This window comes from Numenius arquata, chromosome 18 (genome assembly GCF_964106895.1).
Source record: "Numenius arquata chromosome 18, bNumArq3.hap1.1, whole genome shotgun sequence".
NCBI lineage: Eukaryota > Metazoa > Chordata > Aves > Charadriiformes > Scolopacidae > Numenius > Numenius arquata.
In genome coordinates, this window is record NC_133593.1 from 3,253,366 (window position 1) to 3,273,138 (window position 19,773).

Sequence of the window (19,773 nt, forward strand, 5' to 3'; positions counted from 1 at the left end):
ATAATATTTTAAAAACATCACATTCATATTGGCTGGAAGGGTGTTTCTCATTCTATTCTAGAAAATTAAGGGATGGGAAAATATCTAGTTGAGAATAAGTGAACAGTGCAAAACAACAGTTAATTTCTGCTCTTTGTAGAAGGACTTTTAACTTCTGGTATCCTAATGTTAGTGTATGATGTTATAGTTTACCATTCCTGGAGTACGCTGAGGAACACTAGAGTCCCTACTAGCATTTGCCCTCACTGTATTTCTTTTCATGTACGACCTTTAAAAGTGAATTCTGCATACCTCAGTGTTGAACAACGGTGTAATACCCTTCTTGCCTATTAGATGAAGTGTTCTGTGATCAGCCGTTTGATGCATATCTTCTAATTTGTCATGGATATTTCTGTGTTTTCAAGGAAATATTTACGCTGAAGGTTGGGAAGAAACAGACTTAAAAGGTGGTAAATATGCGTCAATGGAAAAGTGTACCAAAATCTGATTTTGAAGTGTGACTGAATAGAGGATTACGGGATTATGTATTGTATATTTCTCCTACCGTTAGTCAACAAGCTATAGCCAAGCCATACCTTCCTACAAAGCTTGGAAGTATTTCAACTGTGTTATCTAAGCAAGTGAGACGTGTTTATGAAACAAAAGGAAAAAAAAGTAATAAATCAGTGATTAGCATAAATCAGATACTCAATGTCTACATTTTAGGAACATAACGTTTTAATGGTATTTGGGGTGATAGATTTGTTATTCCTTATCTTGATGTAGCTTATGTCCATGATAGTACTAAAGGTGTAGGGATTGCTAATTGAATCGTGGCTGCCTTGTCAGTCAGATGCAGTTATGTGGGTGCTAGAAGTCAATATCCAAACAGGAGTTGTGACATGGGGGTAATCTTTGTATTACTGGATTGGTCACCACAGATTTCCATTGACCCATGCTTTGGCAAAGAGCCTCTCCCTCTCACCAAGTGGCTCTTGAATTTTCTTGGCCTTTTGTAACGCTTTAGTTTTACAGCTCAAAAACCCGATGGGCAAACACAGCCTGGGACCAAAGTGTCTCTGCTACCTTTTCTTTTGGTGATTGCTTGGGAAGGTTTGATGGCACAGCAGCATGCTTTAGCTCTTCTCAACCCTCTCGATGTGGCTAATGCATGGGTCATTGTTGCCTTCTCCCCGGGCAGTGCCCTCTGGAGTAGCTTATGGATCAGCAAACCCTGAAGTGCAAGGCATTATCACTTGTTGCTACAACAGTGATTGTCTACAGCAAATAAGGGACATAAAAATGTCGGTCGCTAATACTGATCCACAAATAAAGCTTCTTTTGGACCAGCAAAGAGACTTAAGATGTGATAATGCCATGGTTTTTGAACCATGTGTGTGTTCAGCTGTGGTTCAACTTTAATCCTAACTGCAGACTTGTTTTCATCCTGTTTTCATGGCTTGTGGCCTCAAAAAAAAAACAACAACAAAAAAAACCCCAAACTCAAAAACATTTTTAAATGGCATATAAATATTTCCAGAAGGTAATTCTTTCATTTGTTTTTGTCCAGGTTCGATAGTGACTTGCAGCTAGTTGATGACGCTGCCTTGGAAACACAGAATCAGGAGGAGGCACAATTCTCTTTGGACATCTTCAGAGAAACATGCACCACCTGCCTTTAGCAGAGACACCCCAGAGCAGCACACACCAAGCTCCTCAACCCTGAGCACATGCAGCAACAGTCCTTGTGCAGCCACCAGCACGGACAGACACACACCCAGGTTGAGCTAACCAAGAATTTGCCAAGTAGTTTAGCTGTTTTAAAAGTCCTTGGCATATATGGGCCCTGAAGTGTTTGGGAAGGGAGTTAAACAATGCAGTTGCTCGTGATAGCATAGAATGAGATTCAAGAACCAGAAAGAGCCTTTCTGTTTTCCATCTGAGCTGAAAAAACCCAACTTCCTGCAGTTTGATTCTTTCAAACAAAATCTTGCTGCAGCCGCATCATTTAAACAGAGGATCTGGCATTTTTGGACAGATTTTTAGGGCTTTTAAACATCATCAGGCTAAAGGGTAGAGAGCAAGGCAGGATTTCTTTAAGTTTAAGTCTTATGCTTAATCTTTCTAAATGTAGTGCTATCACATAGAGTTACAAGGTTTTGTTCTTGTTTGTTTAGTTTTCTCCAGCCAAAATAATTATCAAGTCCCTAGTGTGAGTGCAATGATATCATTTATGTTAAAACTAGAGAGTGGGAACAGAGTGCTGTTTCATGGAAAGTTTAATGGTTTTGTCTTTTTGTTTGTTCTCTTGAAAATGAAAACCAAAGGGCCTAAGCCTGTCTTTTAAAGAAAGACACTGAGACAGGAACCAGCCCCCTTCCCATATGGTAGTAGCCCAGTGGGAAAGGCCAGGTTCAAACCTCTCTTCTAAATCTGGCCTTCCACACTAAAGAGCTTGCCCTTTCTGGTTTGTGTTTGTATGTCTGTCTGCTCGTCTGTCTGACCCTGCAGTACACGGAAAATGCAGGAGAGCCCCAGAAGGAACGCCGTATCTGCCTAGTCTTGCCGAGCAAATGCACTGTGAGCACAAGAGCCTCATCTCAGATAATATTTCATTGAAGCTGATGTTTTTCCACAGAAAGCTTTGGTTTCAACAAATCAGCACTTTCGAACAGAGAAGTCTTTCGCCAAAGAAATTCCCCAAATACTTAGTTGTGGTTGTGGTAGCTCCTCAGTAGGGGGAGTTCTGGTATGCTTAGTTATAGGTTCATGTCCAAGAATTTGGAGAACAAAGTTAAGTGCTTCCATGAGTGTGGTTGGTATATGAGGAAGGAATAAAAGCCTCGAGGACTTCTGCTCATACTTAGGCTGCATTATCTCTTGCCCTTTTTTTTTTCCTTTTTTTTGGCATGTTCCTAAGTGAAACAGATACTGTATACTATTTTATTCCATTATCATTTTCCCTTGGGACAAATTATTCCATTGCAGACACCTTTCTGTCATTCAACCTGCTGGAGCAAAAGCAGTGAAACATCCTGGTGAATATATTGGCTTACCTTCAACTCATCTATTTGTTCTGCAAACATGTGGACACATTTAGTGTTATCTCTGCCTCAGAATTTGATCCCATTTGTAGCGCTGTCCAAGAAGCAGATCACAAAAGCACTGCCTATTCACTCCACTTAGAGTAAGAAGAGCAGAAATGAATTTGAGTTACGTGGGAAGAGAGGTAAAGTAGACTCCAGTTAAAGCCAGGAACTGAGAAGGCTTAGTCTTCAGGTAACAAGAAGATTAGGAAGCAGGTCTGGAGTCTCTCTTCTTGGTATAACTCCATTTTTTATTTTCCTTTTCTGTTTTTTGCTCGTCATGAATAGAAATTCCAAAAATCTAGGAGCAATTTACTGCAGGATTCTTTCTCTAGGACTACATTTCCGCCCTTGTAGAAACAGGCCACTACAAAAATATCAGCTGGCAGTTCAGAAAATGGCTTTCACTCTCCATCCACCTGATTGCCAGATCTTGCTCTCCCCTCTCAGCCAGAGCTGTCCTCCTGTTTGTTTGTCAGGCCTCATGTATAGTAAGAAGCATTGGTTTTCTGTGCGCGGAGTTTCCTGCATCTCCACTTCTCCCCACCCATCCCCCTCCGCACTCTCTACCCTCCCTCCTTGTTAGACATGATTACATGTTGTTTGGCCTCATTCCATTTAGGTTACTTTGCTGTATCATCCTGAATTTGCGTGTAGCATAACAGCTCCGAAGATCTCCTAGTTCGAACGAAATGATAGAGTAGGCAGAGTTCATTAAAATAAATAACAGCATAGTGTGAAACACAGCCCTGAAGTAATCAAAACTGAAATTTGAAAAAGTGACTCCGAGTGTAAAGAAGTCTGTTACATGCTGTCTGATACAGGCAGAAATGGGGTCTTGAAAACAGCCAGTTTTATATGCTCTATTTAAACCTGTCAGCTCTCCAGACAAAGACATGGGTGGTTATAACAGGGGGGGAGAGAAAGCGGTTAGGAGGGTATGTGTGACCATATTATAGAACTTGGTGCCTGAATTTCTCCCTTGATCCCCAAAGCTGGAACATTGTTCATGTTGTTGTTATTTGTTTTTTTTTATTGGGGCTGGTGGCAGAGGAAAGCTATGATTTAAGCCTAGAAGTGGAAATGTTTTATATAAAACAAACTTTCTGTGTGGTTAAATGCAGTTGACTCTCCTTCCTTCCACTTGCTCCCCTGTGTGTCTTGCTGTCCCATTTCTTTAGTCTGCTTGTTTTCAATGTTTGTAATGTTCCATTTTAAAATATCTCAGTGCTTTTTCCCCTGCTGTCTTAAAGACTCTTTGTTCCTCAATTCAGCTTTAGTTCCTCAGGGCACTCAGATTATTACAACTAAAATTTTGCTCTTAAAATAAAGGTTCAAGGTTTACAGAGTGGCTTAGAAGAATGTGAGTTTTTGTACCTGTTAGACACTAGACAGGGTGCAGCAGAAGAGGCTACAAAAATGTCTTATTCTTACATTCTGCCGCCAGCATTTGCTCCTGTCAGAAACAGGATTGAAGGCAAGATGGTCCAGTTCTGCAGCTCATTATGTTCATCACTGAATTTGTTTCAGCAACTCCTCCCTTGCAGCCTCTGAATCTACAAATATGGTGTATAAACCAAGTAAAAAGTATACCCTGGTCACCGTGGTGGAACACACAATCTGAAGATGTGAAAACACGTTTCTAGTTCTCTGCAGACGTGTACTGTTGATAGATACAACATTTCCATGATTTTTGCACTTGCAAATTGGAGCCTGAAGCAATTATACATGACTCCCAAGTGTTAGAGAAGCAGGCCTGATGTAGGCAAATGTGTGTACATTTCCTAACTGTGCAGTTATTTTTGTGTCTCTTTAGTACATCCTTCATTTTGGTTTTGCTCTATCTCTAGTATTAAACTCTCTGGAGTGCATGAGAGTAGCTGTTGTACATGCTGCTGTATCCTGTTTTCAAAGGATAACAATGGGTTAAAAGTCTTATCCTGGTATGAGAGGCAGGAGGAGGAGAGTATTTTCAAGTATTTGCTGGAATGTGCTGTCTGGAATCAAAAGGGCTGAGATACTTGAAGGAAGACCCCATGTTAGAGACTATGAGAACAACTGAGCTTTAGCTTCTAAATCACTCCAGGAGGGCTCATTTGTATCAAAGTAATCATGTAAAAAAAGACGCTTCTGAAGAAGACAAACAGGAGGGAATGGATGCTGACAATGTGCTGGAGGAAATGGAGGCTGTCAGAGAGACCAGCCTGCTTCCTTGTTGGAGCTCCTGCCAAGAGAGACCTGGACATGCCGGCTCAGGCCCTCCACCTCTTACAGACAAATGACCAACAGGCCCTGCTTTGTCTCAGCAGAGCCGCCTTGCCGAGCTGGGATTCCTGCCAGCTTGCCTCAGCTTCTCTTAAAGGGAGCAGGCGTTAGAGTGGATTTAAAATATTCACTGTTTCCTCTTCTTTGCTGAATTTCTGTCAGAGGAGCTCCCTGTCAGTCCTGTAGCTAGACAAAAGCTTTGACTAGCACAGCAAATGTGTAGGAATTAGTCCCTTAGGGCAGGCTGCAGCTTGAACAGCAATAAATGCGTTGCCACAGCCAAAAACTCCCTAGCATGGGAAAAGCATGGCGTTCACAGGCCCACGAAGTCAAAAAAGGCCCAGGACTTCTCCAGAGGTTATACTGACCAAGAGATTCCAGGGGTTCTCGAGTGGAAATGAAAAAGCCCCGTGAGCCCAACTTAGCTCCACCAGTTGTAAGAGAAGCATAGCGTGGTCAGAAGTGTACTGCCTTCTGTGTGCGTAAGGTTACTCTATAAAACATGGACAAAGAAGGCCTTCTCACCGTCAAGATACGGGATGTCATTTATTGAGAATGTGAGGGGTGATGCACAGGGAATTTTTTCATTTCATCTGAAGTTAAATCTTGTGAATACCTGAATCCTGTGGTCCAGCAGAGCATACAGGTGTTTGTCCTGTACAGGTGGAGCTTTCCAGTGTGTAGAAGACTGTTCTGGAAAATACGAATAGCTTATACTTTGCCCTGGTCTTTAGGAGTCCTTGGATTGCTGCAGAGTGCTGCCTAGTATTCCATGTACCCGGGAAGGACTGTGTGAGAGATGTGTTACATTCTTCAGTTGGAGGTGTGGCAAAGGACATTCAACAAAATACTGATCTATGCTTTCTAATGAAATCTTGTCGCCACCAGCAGGTGTCTTCATGCAGAAAACGCACTGTCTGCTGCCTCCTGCGCCATCAGGAACCAGCCTCTTTTATTGCACTGGGTTTCTAGTTTGTTTCACTCTAGTTTGTTTGATTCAGTGCAAAACGGTGAGGTTGAGGGGGAACTGTGGATAAATTTCACCTGAGTTTCTGATCCTTAATTTGCGGATCATTAACTTTGCACCGTAACCTTTGGGAGACAAGGTCACCTGCTTCATGGGCTTGGAAGGTGCTTTTGCAAATAAGGGTGTTTGTTCAACACTGCTGATCCCCGCTGATCCGTTATAAAAGCCACATTAGTTATTGTATCCCCACGTTATGTACAGTCATGTGATGCTTGAGGCCTGAAATACATTTAGCAAGTCAGAAGAGATAAGGCAGGCTACAATCTGGCTTTCTTCCCTTAGGTTTGCAGAATGTGTTTGCAGATGTGTTGATCTTTAGGAGGCTGGCGGGAGGAGGGGCAATATTTTCTTCAATTGCCTATTTCAGTATGAGAAGTAAATGAGAAGATGAGGTCATCTTTAACACCTCCTAGAAGCTGTGAAGACATCCTTCCCACATCCTGAGCCATACTGTCTCAGTTTTGCATCAACAATGATTTTGAGCCTTCATGAAGTGGCCGTGACTAGTTATTCCACCTGGCTTTGTGTAGAGCTAATGGGATGAACTGGGTCTGTTTCAATAATGCTTATTGCAACAAAAAGGTTCAAGTACCTCACTTGATCAGCAAACCAGTGTGATCAGCATCTTGGCTAGGAAACTTTCAGCTTCTATCTTGTGGTGTTTTCGTTCAGCAACACATGCACTACTTTCCTCTTCTTGTTAATAATAATTTTCACTCCCAGACTTCGATTGTTTCCAGTAAAGTCATAGGTGCAACTTAATATGCATCTAGGTGTTACTGAGAATGAGGGATTCACAGGAGTGGCCATAGCCTTTGGATCTCCAAGGTTGTGGACAAGCTTCGCCAGCCACTAGCTGAGAGAACAAGGAATTGGAGCAAAATACCAAAACCAAATATTTATGCTTGGCTCCTCACAGGCCAAGGTTGAGCAAATTTTGCTCACCTTAGATGGGGACGGTATTAGCCTGCCGCTGTGTGGTGTACTGAGATTTGGTGGGTTACTTGCAGATGGCTGACACTGCAGTTGGTAGTTGTTATGTCCAGCTGTACGTGACAGGTACATGATATTTCATCTCTTCTGGCCAGAGGCTCTGTAACATTGATAACAAGTGCTAAAGCTTCCTTTCCTCATCAGAGCCCTGAGAGTCCCATTGTTTTCTGTTCTTCTAGAACACTAGCTGTTTGGTGTCACCAAAGCATAGAACGTGGGGAACCAAGCAGGGAGGTTTTGTCCTTCCTGACCAAGGTATTCAGTTGTACCGTCTCCGTTTACAAGCTGGCTTGTGAATGTTTAATTGGAGCTCTTTGCTGCTATCCACGTTAAGGGTAACCTGGCTTACCCAGAGTGGGAGCTGCCTCTGCACATCCTCTTACTGGTTTGCCTCCCCCTCCCCAGCTCTCCTGCAGGACATCTGGGCCTCTCCGAGGAGCTGATACAACAGCAAAGTCTCATCCGCACCTCTGCTGCTCTGGGAGCATGAGATGTCCGACCTGCTCAGCCCACTCTGTACTTCAACACTAAATTAAAGGTCTTCATTAGCTTATTTGATAGTTGAATAAAATGCTTTGAAACACTGGCACATTAACTGCAATCAAGTTTTGAAAGGTCTCTGGTTGCTAGAAGGAAATTAGCCTGATAAATCGCTCTTTTCAATTAAACAAATGGGTAATTTTTCATAAGCAAGCCCAAAGCTATCATTTGGGAAGCTTTTTTTTCCTTTTTTTTTTATATATATTTTACACATGATTATTCTTAAAGAACTGGGTTTTTTTAGAAGAGATTTAATTGTCACTGAAGTGTTAAGATAGCAGCTTGTAAACCCATCCTCTCTGCCTCAGACAACTTCATAGAGGTCTCATGATCAAGCAGTGGCCTGTGAATTGTACTTCCAAAAATGATAATAACTGATGGTGTGACCTTGGTTCATTGCCTGCCTTTCTGTGCCTTTGTTTACCTGTTTGTCTAAAGAAGCATTACCCTCCCTGGGTCAAAAAGGCCTGTTTAACTTAAGCAAGGAGTTCCAGGATAATTATAGTTACTTAGTAACTTTCATCTCAGAATAAACTGGTTAAGGCTGTTAAGAAATGTGATGGCCTCACTTTTGGTCAAAACCAGTGACTGACCTGAAGATACCTCCAGTCCTCAAAGCTTTAAACACAGTCTGTGTTCAAAAAGTACTCTCTGAGCTTAGAAGCTGGAACAGATTGCTGTGTCCCTTGTGTACGGTGTCTGAAAGGGACCCCAGAAATGCACACTGACCCTGGTTTCACACAAGAGCTATAGACGTGCTAAGAACTTCATATGCTCTGTCTACTGCAGAAAAGCAAATGCTAGTATAAACAACTGCGACACTGGATTCATCTTGCCTTGGGCATATTTATCCAGGGTATTGCCATTACATCATTCACATTAGGACTTGTACTATCTGCTTTTTTAAATCTTAGAAGCTGCTACGAGCCCTGGTCAGAGGTCAAGATACTGTTGAACTTCAGATGTTTCTGAAAGAAGAACGTAGTTCTGCCAAAAGCAGAGCAATGTTAAATTTGCAGCAGTGCAATGTCATACAAATCACGTGAGAGAATTTAATCTAATTTTTTTTTTTTTTTGAAAATTAGGTTTTATCGCCAAAAATGTAGATACTGCATGTTAAAATCCATCAGTATAAGGCTACCATAGCTTCATCTTTGAGAACTAAACAGGGTAATTTGGGGCTTTTTTTATGGTGTCAGAAGAGACCACAAACGATTTAAGAATTTCCTTCCACCATCTAAATAAAATAATGCTTAAATATCCTGCTGTAGGTTGGAGTAACTGCATAAAACATGATGACTCACGTGATTAGAAATTCTCCTTTATTTTTCCTCTGTGTACAGTGGTGAACTTCATGAACTGTTCGTCACGGTGCGTAATTACATTTCTTTCACTTAAACCGTTTCTACATTTTTTTAAAAGTTCTTTTTCCTGAAACGCTGATTGTTGTTGAGTCTTTCGGTTTGGTTTGGAAGCAATCTGTACGCAGAGACTTGGACGTTGTGTGCTTTATGAGAAATTTTGCATTCAGACAAAATTCAGACTTAGAAGAGCTAGAGTTTCCCGAAGGACTGCTGGTGACCTGGACTTGGCTCTACCGTGATTGCTGCCGAGATAAATGTTCAAGGCAAAAATACACACCGTCGTCTTGAACTCAGGGTTTTTTCATAAACCGCTGCATTCCTTCTGAGGACCTCACTTCCAAACAGTGCCCCAGGGCAAACGGGAGATGGCTCTTGCCCTGCTTTGCCAGTATGAAGATCCTTGTGATCACGAGCAGAAGCTGAGGTACATGAAAACTGCCCATCAGTCCGTGGTGTTCTACTGGGGAAACCCCATGACCTCAAGGCTTCAAAATGCAAGTTCTGCTGAGCGTTATGGGTGGTATCTGACCCACAGCACTTAGAAATCTCATCTACTTGTGATGGTTCATAAGTGCTCTGCTCTCTGTCCAGGCAGGAGATGACTCATGGTGCCTGGTCCTCTTACTGAGATTTGTTTTGCTGCTATCTCATCTTCCTGTGTTCTTGTCCGTTCTCCCCGTTTCTTTGTTGTCTGCCCAGCATGTGCTGCGGTAACTGACACTGGAAGCTGTGTGGGCAGGGAATGGCTTTTGGTTTTAATAAAAAAATGTGGTTACATCATCTTGCACAACAGGTCCCTGCTCTGTGGCTGGGCCAAGCGAGTCCTTTCGAGCTGCAAAAATATGGAAAACTTGGAATTGCAATAGTCAAAAGATACTATAGCATGTTATATATAATAACAACACATTCTAGGCTGTTGTCTGCATGGAATCTCCCAGGTATACCTGGCAACAAGGGAGAGAGAGATGTGAATACTAATGACAGCTGGAGGAGGGGGCACTTAATAGTATTTTGGCTAATTGCCAGGTTTCCTGCTCTTGAAAAATTTGCCTGTGCTGAGCTAGGCATATTTTTCATGTGTAGAAAATTGGTCGGGTGTTGGTAGGGCTTTATATTTTCCTAATGCTTCCTACAGTCGACTATGTGAAGGTTCATGTAGCCATGAGGTCTGTGTTTCCAGCTCAGAGAGGCCTTCGGGCCTTCTTTGAAAGTCTTGGAAAACCATAGCAGCTGATCAGACCCAGGAAAGAAATTGCAATTTTGGAGAGCACCAGATGTAAACTTACAAAACTAAGAAATATTTTTGTGTTTTGTGGGTTTGGGGCGATTTTTTTTTTTTGCTTGTTTGCTCGATTCTTCTTTTTTTAGTAAATCCAGATGACTAACTCGGGGCCTCTTTTCTCCTTCCCTGCAGGCAGAACAAAGTCTCTCATGATTTGCTTGCTTCAAAAGGTCCCCGCTGATTTTACCTTTGGGTCTGTTCTACCATCTCTCATTGTTTCATGTAAGCATTTTCTGTGGTAATTAGACTGGTAATAGCATAATCCCTGGTGGCCTTCCTGGAGTGTCTGCCCTCTCTGGGTTGAGAAAGCTCTGCTTGGGGGCACCACATTTTTTCTCTAAGTGGGAAGGGGAAGAGTTGATGTTGTGAACGTTGCTGTGATTATGATGGGAAAATCTTTTAAAAGAGGAAAGTTTTGCAGCATTTCCTAGAAGTGATTCAGGCTACATTTGTCTGATTTCCTCTGGAAGCTCACAGCAACCTTGACGGTGCGTGTTTTGTCCCTGGCTGCTTCCTTCTGGACTCTGCGGTCTGCATTGTCCCAGAGGAACACAGATATCTCTGTGATTTGTAGATGCAGGTGCAGGCACTTTTTGTAGCCGGGCGCAGATGCTTTCAGAGCTTTGAAGACCAAGACCTTGAACTGGCAGTGGAAGCAGATTAAAAACTCTCTTCAGCTTCCTAGAATGCAACGCCTACAGTCGTCTGAACTTCTGTGTGAGGCAACGAAGGAAAACAACTCCTCAGGCTTTAAAGGCTTTTAAAAAATTGAGTAGAGAATTGGCATTTTTATCTTTGTTCCCTTCTTCCGAATGATTTTGACTAACTTGATATGAGTGCTTCTAATTTCAAGTTTTTCCTTTTGGGATATAACAAAAATAAGACAGCCTTTCAGAAGTATGGCCACAGGCAGAGGAAGAACAGACACATCCAGGGGAGAAATACAGCCATCCAGTGGGAGCTCACAGAACAGAAAGAGTTTGTAAATGCTAGTTTTGGAAGCTTGTCTCTGGAGCTGGGTTCAAGGATTTCTGCCACAAGAACACAGGCCTTAAAAGCTTAATGTACAACTGCAGGAGCTCTTCCTTCTCTGCAGGGAAGAGGAATGGCCTGGGGTGGGGGTTGGCTAACTGAGCTCGGATCTTGCACCCTTGGACACATCCTGTGCCTCAGTTTCCCCGTGTGTAGGACAGAAGGGTTGCTATTGATGGTCTTTATAAAGCTTATTTGAGATCTATTAATGGAAAGTGCCACAGTGATCTAGGTCATATTTTTGTTGTTGATGGCAGAAGCAGCGTAGTCTGAAGTCAGAGGGAGCCCTGCATAGAAGCTAAAATCAGATTTATGGCTCAAGTCCTGTTTTAAGAATACCCCAAGCCTGAATTTAATTCTTGTTTCAGTCGGCGTGGTGTCAGTGGGGCTCTGTGCAGAGGAGCTGGTGCTCACAAACAGCGTGGCTGGGGTCAGTGTCTTGATGCCAGCCCAGTGGCACCCCGGGGGGCAGAGCAGCTCCCATTTCCGGGGTGCTGGTTTGAAGGTCTGTCGGTTCCAACCTCCCTTCAACCTCCTTGTTGAGGAGTGGGGTTGAGGACTGGAACTCTGAGCAGCCTGCTCTAGTGGGAGTTGTCCCTGCCCATGACGGGGGGTTGGAATGAGATGATCTTTAAGGTCCCTTCCAACCCAAACCATTCTGTGAGCAGGCCATTCACCCTTCAAACATCATATGTGTGAGGCTGTTTTTATGTTTGTAACAACTGAGATTTTACTTCTGTAATACTTTCATGCAAATTGTTTTTGTTTTTGTTTTTCTACATTTTGCTGCACAGGGAAATAAATGAGGACTCCCATCTGCCACATAGGGTAAGGTTTGAGTATTTCCCTATTGTTAATGACAACTTCTGAAGTTCTATCTGCTGTTTTTTTGGGGGGTGAAGGATTTGCAGGTGCCTTGTGTGCTTCCCCGGAACGAGTCCAATGATAGGTGCAATGAGAATCATGGAATCATGGAATTGTCAGAGTTGGAAGGGCCTCTAGAGATCATCTAGTCCAACTCCCCTGCTGAAGCAGGGTTGCCCAGAGCACATCACTCAGGACTGCATCCAGGTGGGGCTTGAAAATCTCCAGAGAAGGGGCCTCCACGACCTCCCTGGGCAGCCTGTTCCAGGGCTCTGGCACCCTCACCGTGAAGAAGTTTATTTTCATATCTGAATGGAACTTCCTGTGTTCCAGCTTGTGCCCGTTGCCCCTCGTCCTGTCACTGGGAACCTCTGAGAAGGGTCCGGCTCCATCATCCTTCAACCCACCCTTTAGGTACTTGTAAGCATTAATAAGGTCTCTCCTCAGCCTTCTCTTCTCCAGGCTAAAGAGCCCCAGCTCTCTCAGCCTTTCCTCATCAGGGAGACGCTCCAATGCCTCCATCATCTTAGCTGCCCTACGTTGGACTCTCTCCAGCAGTTCCCTGTCTCTCTTGAACTGGGGAGCCCAGAACTGGACACAATATTCCAGTTGTGGCCTCACCAGTGCAGAGCAGAGGGGGAGAATGACCTCCTTCCACCTACTGGCCACACTCTTCCCTACGCAGCCCAGGATTCCATTGGCCCTCTTGGCCACAAGGGCACATTGCTGGCTCCTGGAGAATTTACTATCTACCGGGACCCCCACATCCTTCTCCTCACAACTGCTTTCGGGTAGGGCTGCCCTTAATGTGTATTAAACAAAAAAACACCAAAAAACAAACAAACAAACAAAAAAAAAAAGAGAGAAAAAAAAAAAGGCAAAAAAGGCTGGTCGCTTACAAGTATTTGTAATAAATTGCCTTTTCATTTTTTTAAGTGACCGGTCCAAATCGCACCTGGAGGCTGGAGGGGGGGGTGTGTGTGTGAGCCCGGTCTCTCTCCCCCAGGGCTCCGTCCCGTCCCGCCCCGTCCCGTCCCGTCCCGCGGACTCCAAGGCCCGGCATGCGGCGGGGCTCCGCGCATGCGCGCCGGGCCGGGGTTGAGTGGCAAGTTGTTTGTTCCAGCGAGCACCAGCTGCTCGCCACTCCGGGCTCCGCTGCCTCCCTGCCCGGCGCCGCTCGCCGCCCCGCCGGCCTCCCCCGCCGCTACAACTTCTGCACCCTCTGCTCCTTCATCCTTCCCCCCCCGCCCGCCCCCGGAGCCGGGAAAGGGGAGAAGGAGGCAAGGGATTAAAAAAAAAATTAAAAAAAAAAAAAAAGGAAGAAAAAAAAAAAAAAGGCACCGACAATAACAGCCCCCCTCCCCCTCCCCATTCAAAAACCACAAAATAAACCCCAGGGATAGATGAACTACAAATGAGAAAGAGGAAAAGATGGAACTGCACATCCTAGAGCACAGGCTCAGAGTGGCCAGCATAGCCAAGGAGAGCATCCAGTTGTTTACCTATGGATTAATCAAACTTGCTTTCCTGTCCTCCAAGACGAGGTAGGTGCTGGGGATGGGGCAGCGGGGCTGGGGGCGCCCCGCTTGCGAGGGGACGGGGTGTTGGGGAGGGGGGGGCACCCTGCTTGCGAGGGGACGGGGTGTTTGGGGGGCACCCTGCTTGCGAGGGGACGGGGTGTTGGGGGCGTATCCTCCTTGGTAGAAGGGGGCCGGGTGCTTGGGAGGGCACCCTCCTTCCTGCGGAGGGGCAGGGTGCCGGAGCGGGGGGTACCCTCTGTCCCTGCGGAGGGGCTGGGGTGGGGGGTACCTCCCTGGCAAGGGGGCAGGGCAGCCTCCTTCTTGCAAAGGGGTGGGTGGGGGGCGCCCTCCTTGGAAAAAAAGCAGGGTCCTGGGATGGAGGACACCTCTCCTTGCGAGGGGGGGAGGGTCCCGCGGTGAGGGGCACCCTCCTTGCAAGGGGGTAGGGTGTTGGGGTGGGGGGCACCCTCTTTGCCGAGGGGGTAGGGTAACCCCCTTCCTACGGAGGGTCAGGGTGCTGGACCGGGGGGGACACCCTCCTTGTAAAGGGGCAGGGTGCTGGCGTCGGGGGGACACCCTCCTTGCAAGAAGTCAGGGTGCTGGAGTGAGGGGGGGCACCCTCCTCGCCAGAGGACGGGGGCTTTTGGGAGGTGAGAGGGGACACCTGGGTCTTCCCTACGCACACCCGCACCCCCCATCCCAAGCCTGGGAGACGGTGATGGGGCTCAGCGCTGGAGTTTGGGGGTCCCCCCGTGCGGCGCCCGCCTCCCGCTGCCCTTCCCGGGCCACCTCGCCCGGGAGCCGCGCTCCGCGCCGGGCGGATGAATGAAAACAGGTGGGGGCCGGGGGGGCCCGGCCGGGGCCGGCTGCAGGCTCGGGGCGACCGCCGGACAACAAAGGCAACAACAGCAACCAGAGGAGAAGGAGGAGGAGGAGTGGTTTTTTTTTTTTTTTTTTTTTTTCTCCTCTCGCTCTTTTTTCCCCCCCCGGTTGTTGTTCCTTGCAGCACTTACTGGGAGAGCGGCTCGTCCACACGCGTGTTTGTTTTAAAAGGTGCTTTTTTTTCAGCGCTGCCAAATTGGAGGAGGAGGAGGAGGAGGAGGGGGGCGGCAGTGCATGCCTCGCACTTGGCTCTCTTTAAAAACTGTGGTATTGAGTAATATGGATTGTGATAGCTTTCGGGGAAAAAGAAAAAAAAAAAAGAAAAAGAAAAACATAGTGGAAAGCTCTGTGAGAAATTTTTTTATTTTTTTTATTTTTTAGGGAGAGGAAAAAAATACTCTGGCCGGTTTGTGGAATGTGTGTAAGCTGCCTAGGCCTTTCGCAGCAAAACAACTTGAATTGCAATTGCATATTCTTGTGTCTTCACTTAGCTTGTTGACTTTGTTGCTCTATTCAGAAAGAGGAATGGGAATGTAAATAACACAACTCAAACTCTTCTTGTTTTTCCAGCCTGATAATTAGTATTTCAGTTTTCTCTCCAGATTCATCTCGGATAGCGTTCTTGTATGAAGGTGGGAAACTTTCTTTGGCAGTAGGAAAACAATAAATAGATAATAAATCTGCATTTTATTTCTTAAATTGTTTTTATTCCAAGCTGTAATTCAATCCTCTCTCCGCGATAATGCTTACGGATGAATGGACCTATTTGTGGTGTAATTTGATTACAGTCCCTTATCTTACAGTTAAACTTCATGCATTGAAATTTCACTCTGATTTGGGGCTCATTCCATTTGGCTCACCACTAACGTTGTTTGCAGTGTAAAGTATATCAGCACCTTGTTTACTGCTGTCCCTGAATACTCAACAGGGCATTAAAGGCTCTTCAGTCTTAAATTTCTGTTTTTAATGTGTTGTTTCATTATAATTGGAAGTGGTTGCTGATTTTTTTTGAAGGAGTTGTTGCTCCCCCTCCCATGCTTAAAATGTCACTGTTAACGTCAACAGTGAAATCTTTAAATCTGTCACGCCTAATGCATAGACTGGGTTTTGGTGGGGGTTTTTTTATTTATTTATTTTATTTTTTCTTTTTTTAAGTTCAGGGGTGGTCCCATTGTCTTTTTGTTTCCCACTACGCTTCATATCTTCAACATTAGAGACCCGGGAAAGGGTTAGAACAGTCAGATAAGCCCTTTGGGGTGTGATACCTTGTCCTGCGTTTGGGTGTAGCGCTTGACAGTTTGCTGTTACCTCTGGTTCCTGTGGTGTCTGGCCCTTCCTGTGCAGAGTGAGTATCAATAATCTTTCCCTAGCTTTCATGGAATCTCACTGGTCAGGAACAAAAAACTGTTTGTGGAAAGGTTTGTTGGCATGGGCAACTTCTATTTATTTCCCTTTTGTTTGTTTTGTTGTTTTTGCAGACAGTAGAGATGCAGGGGAGAGAAGGGGGAGCTTGTTTGTGTCATTCTTAAGATGACTGGCAGTACTGAAACATTGCTGCTTTCTCCTGTGTGGTTTTCACATGCCCTGAGCAAACAAGGTCCCTGCCCCGCTGACCTTCTGCTCTGATGAACACCGTGTGTATGAGGAAGGTGAGGGTCTCTGGGAGATCTGACTCCATAAATTGTTGGTCCCACTGTTTCTTTTTCCTCCTCCTTTAAGAAGTGAGTGTGCCCTGGGGATGACAGCTTGTTATATGGGTGCAAGACAAATCTCCCCTCCCAACCACCCCAACTGAAAAGCACCACTTGGGGGATGAAAGGGGAAGGTGGCCTACATCCCTGCTCATCTTTTCTGAGGAGATAGCGGAATCCAGTTACTCGTAGATAGAGATGCCAGTTACTTATGCCACCTACGTTTTTACCAGTGAGACCTTAAGCAGAGTTTTTACCTGTGCTGCAAGGCTGCCAGTAAGAAATAATGATTTGTGGGACAGATGTGATCCAAAGAGGTGGCAATGACATCATCAGTATCCTTATGTTAGTCATGCAAGAAACTCTAGTTTTTACACAGCCTCTTCTGAGAAGTGATCTGGAGGGAGTATTGGAGTTTCTTTGTCTTCTCGTACACCAGGAAAAAGGGCTGGAACAATTTTTTTAAATCTTGTACATTTTTCTTAATCCTCTTGGGAAGGAAAAGTAACAAATCTCCCTCTTTTTATTTGGCCTTTCGCCACTTTCAGTCTGCCCTTGTTCATGACATGAGTCTTTTAATTTAGCTTCTGTTACAATAGCAGTATTTTTTTGAACAAAGAACAGCAATTTTGGAACTATTCCAACGGCCAGAAGCAAGAAAGCAGTTAAAGAGGTGAAGAGGTGAGACCAGTAGTGAATAAAACGGTGGGCTGAACTGAGCTGAAAGGAAAATGCTATTAATCATAACTTTAAGTTAGGCATGAGGTATTTTACGTAAAGTTGCATTAGGACAGGTAGTCCAGAAATAAATAATAGTGAAACTCCTAAGCAGTCACACTGACCAATGTGCGCTTGATGCTCTGCTTGTGTAAGTGCAGAGCTATTGATTTCAGCTGAGCTGGGCCAGGCACCCTACTGGAGGATCAGATCTGTGTCATTTTTAGTTGCACGCTGAAGATTTGCACGTGTCTGATCTTTTTGCTATTGCCGTCATCATCATCCCTGTGTTTTACTGATTGCGGTGTGTCCGTGTTTGGCTTGAGAGCTCTTTGGTGCCAAGGATCTTCACCTATTCAGAAGGTGTGCTGCATTTTTATGTATGTAACATACTGTACATACATATGTTATGTACATACATACTGTTACATACATATGTATGTAACAACTGTGCCTGGTTTTAACGTTGCGTCCTTTTTCTCTTGTACGTGCCTCTGTAAATGTTAGTTCTGTGGGGCAGAGAACGGTGCTCATCTGTAAACTCCCACCTTCAGCTCCCTTTGTGCTGCAAAAAGAACAGCTTCCCTCCCACCCAAATGAAGCGTCTCTGCTTCCTTGGTCAGAGTTAAACCACCTCATGCTATTGGGTGCCGTACCACAGGTAACCTGCTTGAGGTCTTGATAGATGTGCTAATGGGCTGCTACGTTCCTGGCTTGATTTATTTTTTTTTTTTTCCTAATTGCAAAATATTTTTTAACTGCATCTCCTTTTACTGCATAGGAATTAAACCTGAATAGAGGGGGAGAAAGGACAGTCTTGAATAATGCTTGCACTGAGCCACCAGTGCATGCAATAGGGAGAAGGAAGGTGAGCCTGACCTTGTCTTTTGAGTGTATATAGAAATATATAGAGAGTTTAAGTCCTGGAGAATAAAGTGGGGTCAGGGTTCTTCCAAGCACTGTGTCTGTATAATATAATTAGCCTGATTTCTGGGGAATGCTTTTGTGGACCCTTGAACATCTGGAGTCAATGAGTTAACAAGTAGCCTTTCCTCTCTCTGTTCCGGTACCTAATATAAAGATTTGGTGGTGAACAGTGAAATAAAGTAGTTGAGGGAGAAAGGTATTACTTAAATTCTAATGCTGTGAAGTTATAACCAGGATGAAGTTGAGAGGTTAGTTTGTTCACAGGACTGGGTGGTTAAAATAATTGTAGAACGTGTGTCTAGCATCACAAATTTTAAAATCTCTGAGAGTTTTCTGATACTATTTAGTTTGAGATGGTCACTATTCCAGCGTGCTGAAAAGAAGGAACAAGTTCTGCATGTGTAAAGGATGAGACCTTGCTCACAGAAGTGTTTAAAGCAGCCATTTCAAAAGCATCTTTCAGTCTAGTTTCTTTTCCAAAAAGCTTCTTCTAGAGGTGCAGTTTGTGTGTACTGGTGACTTGAAGCAGAATTGCAGGCACTTTGCAAGCTTGCAGATTTGGCACTAAATACAGCAGAGCTGGCCGTGCGAGTGCGGTGCTTCCCGGAGACGCCGGGTCGGGTGGAAGAGCCAGGCTGGGCTCTGCCCCATCTTCCACCCTGCTTGTCATGAGCCTCTACCGTGGGATACTCGGGGGCAGGAGGTATTCTTAGTGTGGAGAGGTACTTAAAAATACTCATTCTAATAAAAATATAGCAAGAAGTAAACAATGATAAACTGTACGGAATAAGCTGGATTTTCTTTGGTCGTTGAGCAACAAATGGGACTAGGTTTGTTGTCTTTGTTAAGTTCATGGTGATATTTTTGGTAATCTATCCCTTTCGCTTAGTAATAATTGACACCTCTACTCAGGAACAGTGTGTTGTTGCTATTAATATAAGTGTTTTTCATTCCCTGATCACTTGTTTACTGTCTAGGTGTCCTGAAATTGGAGATACTGTAGTAAAAGGTCTATTTTGGATTTCAGAGCATAATAGGACAAACAAGGGCTTAAAATGTTTTCTGTGCATCATTTGAGGACATTCAGGAGTTCAGCAGTCTGTTTCCCTTGCTATGAGCTCAGACAAACAAATGTCATTTGTCCCTTTCCATGAAATACAGATTGGTCTGCAACATTGGGTGATCATCTGGCAAAGGCGAGTTACTCCTGTTGTTAAAACCTTCCTCCCCCCTCCTCCTCCCCCCCCCCCCCCCGCCTTGGCTTCTGCCATCCTGTATGTCCTGGGAAGATCACTGAATAAAAGGCTTTTGCAAGTACTAAGCCAGTGTTTCCTCATCTAAAATCGGTTGCCAGGTTGCTTGTGTTTTCTTTTGGTGTGTCAAAGACTCCCAAAGGTCTTATTTTTTTTATTTTTTTATTAATTTTTTTTTTTCCTGGGTATGTATGTGTGTGTGATACCTGAGGTTTGGGGACTCCTTTTTCAGTCTGACTTGGTGACCATCTGTTACAGAAGGACCAAGTGCTGGTGTCCAGACACCACAGGAGGCTGGAGTGATGGGAAGCCTCATAGCTAAAGCCTCCTGCCTGCCCTTCCCCAAAGCAC

General features: G+C 44.6%; 1 protein-coding gene across 1 annotated transcript in view; it reads left to right on the forward strand.

Moving 5' to 3' along the window:
• The first annotated feature begins 13,863 nt into the window (after positions 1-13,863).
• The window catches only part of CASTOR2 (cytosolic arginine sensor for mTORC1 subunit 2), a 127,602-nt gene continuing 121,692 nt past the window's right edge, over positions 13,864-19,773 (forward strand). Inside the window, exon 1 of the mRNA XM_074160716.1 lies at positions 13,864-13,976. Within this exon, the coding sequence (XP_074016817.1) occupies positions 13,864-13,976 (113 nt within the window). The remainder of the gene's footprint in view (positions 13,977-19,773) is intronic.